We start from the raw sequence: 2,533 nt of genomic DNA, 5'->3' as shown, positions 1-2,533 counted from the left end.
CCCCAGCCCCTCACTGGGGGATTCTAGGCAGGGGCTCTACCACTGAGCCACGCCCCCAGCCCCTCACTGGGGGATAGGCAGGGGCTCTCCCAGCTTTGTTTGGTTTTGAGATAGAATCTTACTTTGCAGCCCATGCTGGCCTGGAACTCAGAGCAATTCTCCTGCTTTGACCTCTGGAGTGCTGAGATTACACTACACACCTCTGAATGTCTTAACAATTTATCACATCCAACATGTAAATTCACCATACCCATATCCACACACAGTTGGGCACACAGCCGACATACACATGCACATGTATGCTATAGGGTATGTTCTCCAGAGCATGCAGGCTTAGAGCACCACGCCCCGAATTGCAAGAGACAACTCTATACACACACACACACACACACACACACACACACACACACACACACACATTCACATATACTTACACACGAGACAGAGACAGACAGACAGACAGACAGACAGTCAGACAGAGCGCACCTAGCACCAAGTTGGAATTGAATGAATGAGGAAATGAAAGACATTTAGCACAATCAGACAACAGTCAATAAATACATTTGGGGGAGGGTAACCCTATTCTACCATGCAAACAGTCCCAACCAGAAACAAGAGTATAGGAGCCAGATTTCTGGGTCCTCCTGTCCCAGAATCACAATGGGGCAGCAGGACCTTTGATCTCCAGGTAGAAGACTGTTCTTAGCAGTGGGGAGACTGGGGCTCCAAGAGGCAAAGGGCTCACTGGTATGAGGCAGAGGGTCCTGTGTTCTCCAGTCGACCTGGGCGCACTGGGCCATCTGGGTGGCTGTCACTTCTCTTTTGCTTCCGCAGGCTAACTTCTCTAAGCATCCTGAAGTGAATTCACCTGCTCCCTGCTGCCCACTGTGAACCCAGACGGACGGGGTCTTTACCTTCTGCCAGGTCCGTCTCCAAACCTCCCTACACTCAGGGCTCACATCTCTCCCCTGCTCTCCCTTGTCTGGCAGCTTGGTGAGATGTCCCACCCCTAACCCCAGGGTGGGTCTCAGACAACAGAAGCCTGGGGAAAAGCAGACAGGAAGAGGGTAGAGATGGGGAAGACCCAAGAGATAGAGGGAGTAGGGGAGGGGGGGATGAGGGGGAGAGAGTGACAGAGAGGAATAGAGGGAGGGGCAGCAGGGACTCTAAGGGGGCAAAAAGGGACATTTAGAGGCAGAAAGGGGCTCAGGGCGGGACGGCACAGTCACCTACCCTCCGGGCCATGAGCCGGCGCCGCCTGTCCTGGGCTCGGGAGGTCACGGCCTGGGGCTCATCGCGGCGGGAGGTCCCCGAGGTCCCCGCCGGGTACCAGGGTCTCCGAGTGGCCAAGACCCGCGGATCGCGGCCGAGGGTGGCGGCGGCTCCTCCGCTCACACGGGCCCGGCCTGTGTCACATCCGGAAGTTCACGCGGAGACGCTTAACCCGCTGTCTGCCGGAGCGGGGCCTCCTCCCGAGCGGCCCCTCTCCTGTCTTGTCCCTCCCCTCTCCTCTGAGTCCCCTCCTCCCTCTCCTTCTCTGCCTCCCCTTCTTCCCTCCGTGCTGTCCCCTCCCTCCTCCTCTCCTCTTCCTGGGCTCCAGGTCTGCCTCCACCCACCTTGGCCTTTGTATGTCAGATTCGCGGGGTCTTGTGTCTGGAGCTTCCCGCGGTCCCCACCCTCCCTCTTGGTCCTCTCTGCTTCTTGCTCTCTCCCTGCCTGGCCGCCAGGGGTCTGCAGTAGCTTTTTGCCCCTCCTCTCTGGTCATTCTTCTGTCTCTGTCTCTCCTGTCTAACCATGAGACGGGATTAAAGCAAACCAGGCACAGGAAAGAACCAAACTTATATTTTTGTTTGTCTTCTTGCTCCGTTTCTGTCCCTTGTCTCCCGTGTGTGTGTGGGGGGGGGGGGCAAGGGTGCTGTCGGCCCGAGGCTCCAGTGTGTGTGTAGAAGTGGCAAAGTATTGAGCTGCTGTGCTTCCCTCAGGGGTGTGTGTGCTTCTGTCCTTCTGAGCCCTGTGTTCAGGAAGGCCCTTAGCCTGGATGGAGCCCTCTCAGCTGCCCCCCAGGGAGCAGCCTGGGACCTCCGAGCCTTGCGAGGGTGGGAGGGTGGGGTGGGGTGTAAATCGTAGGTCTAGCCACTGAGGCGGTGCAGACAAAAGCTGTCAGTCAAACCCCAAGACAAGCTTTGGAGTGAAATTCCAGTGGCAAAAAGTAATTGTGCCGGGTGTTTGTGGTACTCAGGGAGGCTGAGGCAGGAGGAGCATGAGTTGGATGCAAGCCTGCTTATATGGTAAGATTCTGTCTCCAAAAACCAGAGGAAAAGAGGAGGATGTGGGTTGGGGGAGGAAGAAGAAGGAAGGAAAGAAAGGGAAACTGAGAAAGGGACAGAGAAGGGAACAGAATCAGAGAGAGAGAGAGAGAGAGAGAGAGAGAGAGAGAGAGAGAGGAGGCAGCTGAGAGCCTGCTCACTGGCTTTCTCACTGTTGGTGGTGTGAGCCCCGCTGGGCTAGCTGGAGGTACATTTTATGACTCCCA

The 2,533-nt window shown here is 56.4% G+C and overlaps 1 protein-coding gene across 2 annotated transcripts in view; it reads right to left on the bottom strand.

Annotated features, from left to right (window-relative positions):
- The window catches only part of Meis3 (Meis homeobox 3), a 10,918-nt gene extending 9,441 nt beyond the window's left edge, over window positions 1–1,477 (bottom strand). For both annotated transcript variants that reach the window (XM_029480201.1, XM_029480202.1), the window contains exon 1: window positions 1,234–1,477. In XM_029480201.1, the coding sequence (XP_029336061.1) occupies window positions 1,234–1,245 (12 nt within the window). In that variant the 5' untranslated portion in view covers window positions 1,246–1,477. The remainder of the gene's footprint in view (window positions 1–1,233) is intronic.
- Between the last annotated feature and the right edge of the window lie 1,056 nt (window positions 1,478–2,533).

This window comes from Mus caroli, chromosome 7, assembly GCF_900094665.2.
Source record: "Mus caroli chromosome 7, CAROLI_EIJ_v1.1, whole genome shotgun sequence".
In the NCBI taxonomy this organism is placed as follows: Eukaryota; Metazoa; Chordata; class Mammalia; order Rodentia; family Muridae; genus Mus; species Mus caroli.
Note: the sequence above shows the minus strand (reverse complement) of the source record. Positions and strands in the feature narration are given on the sequence as shown.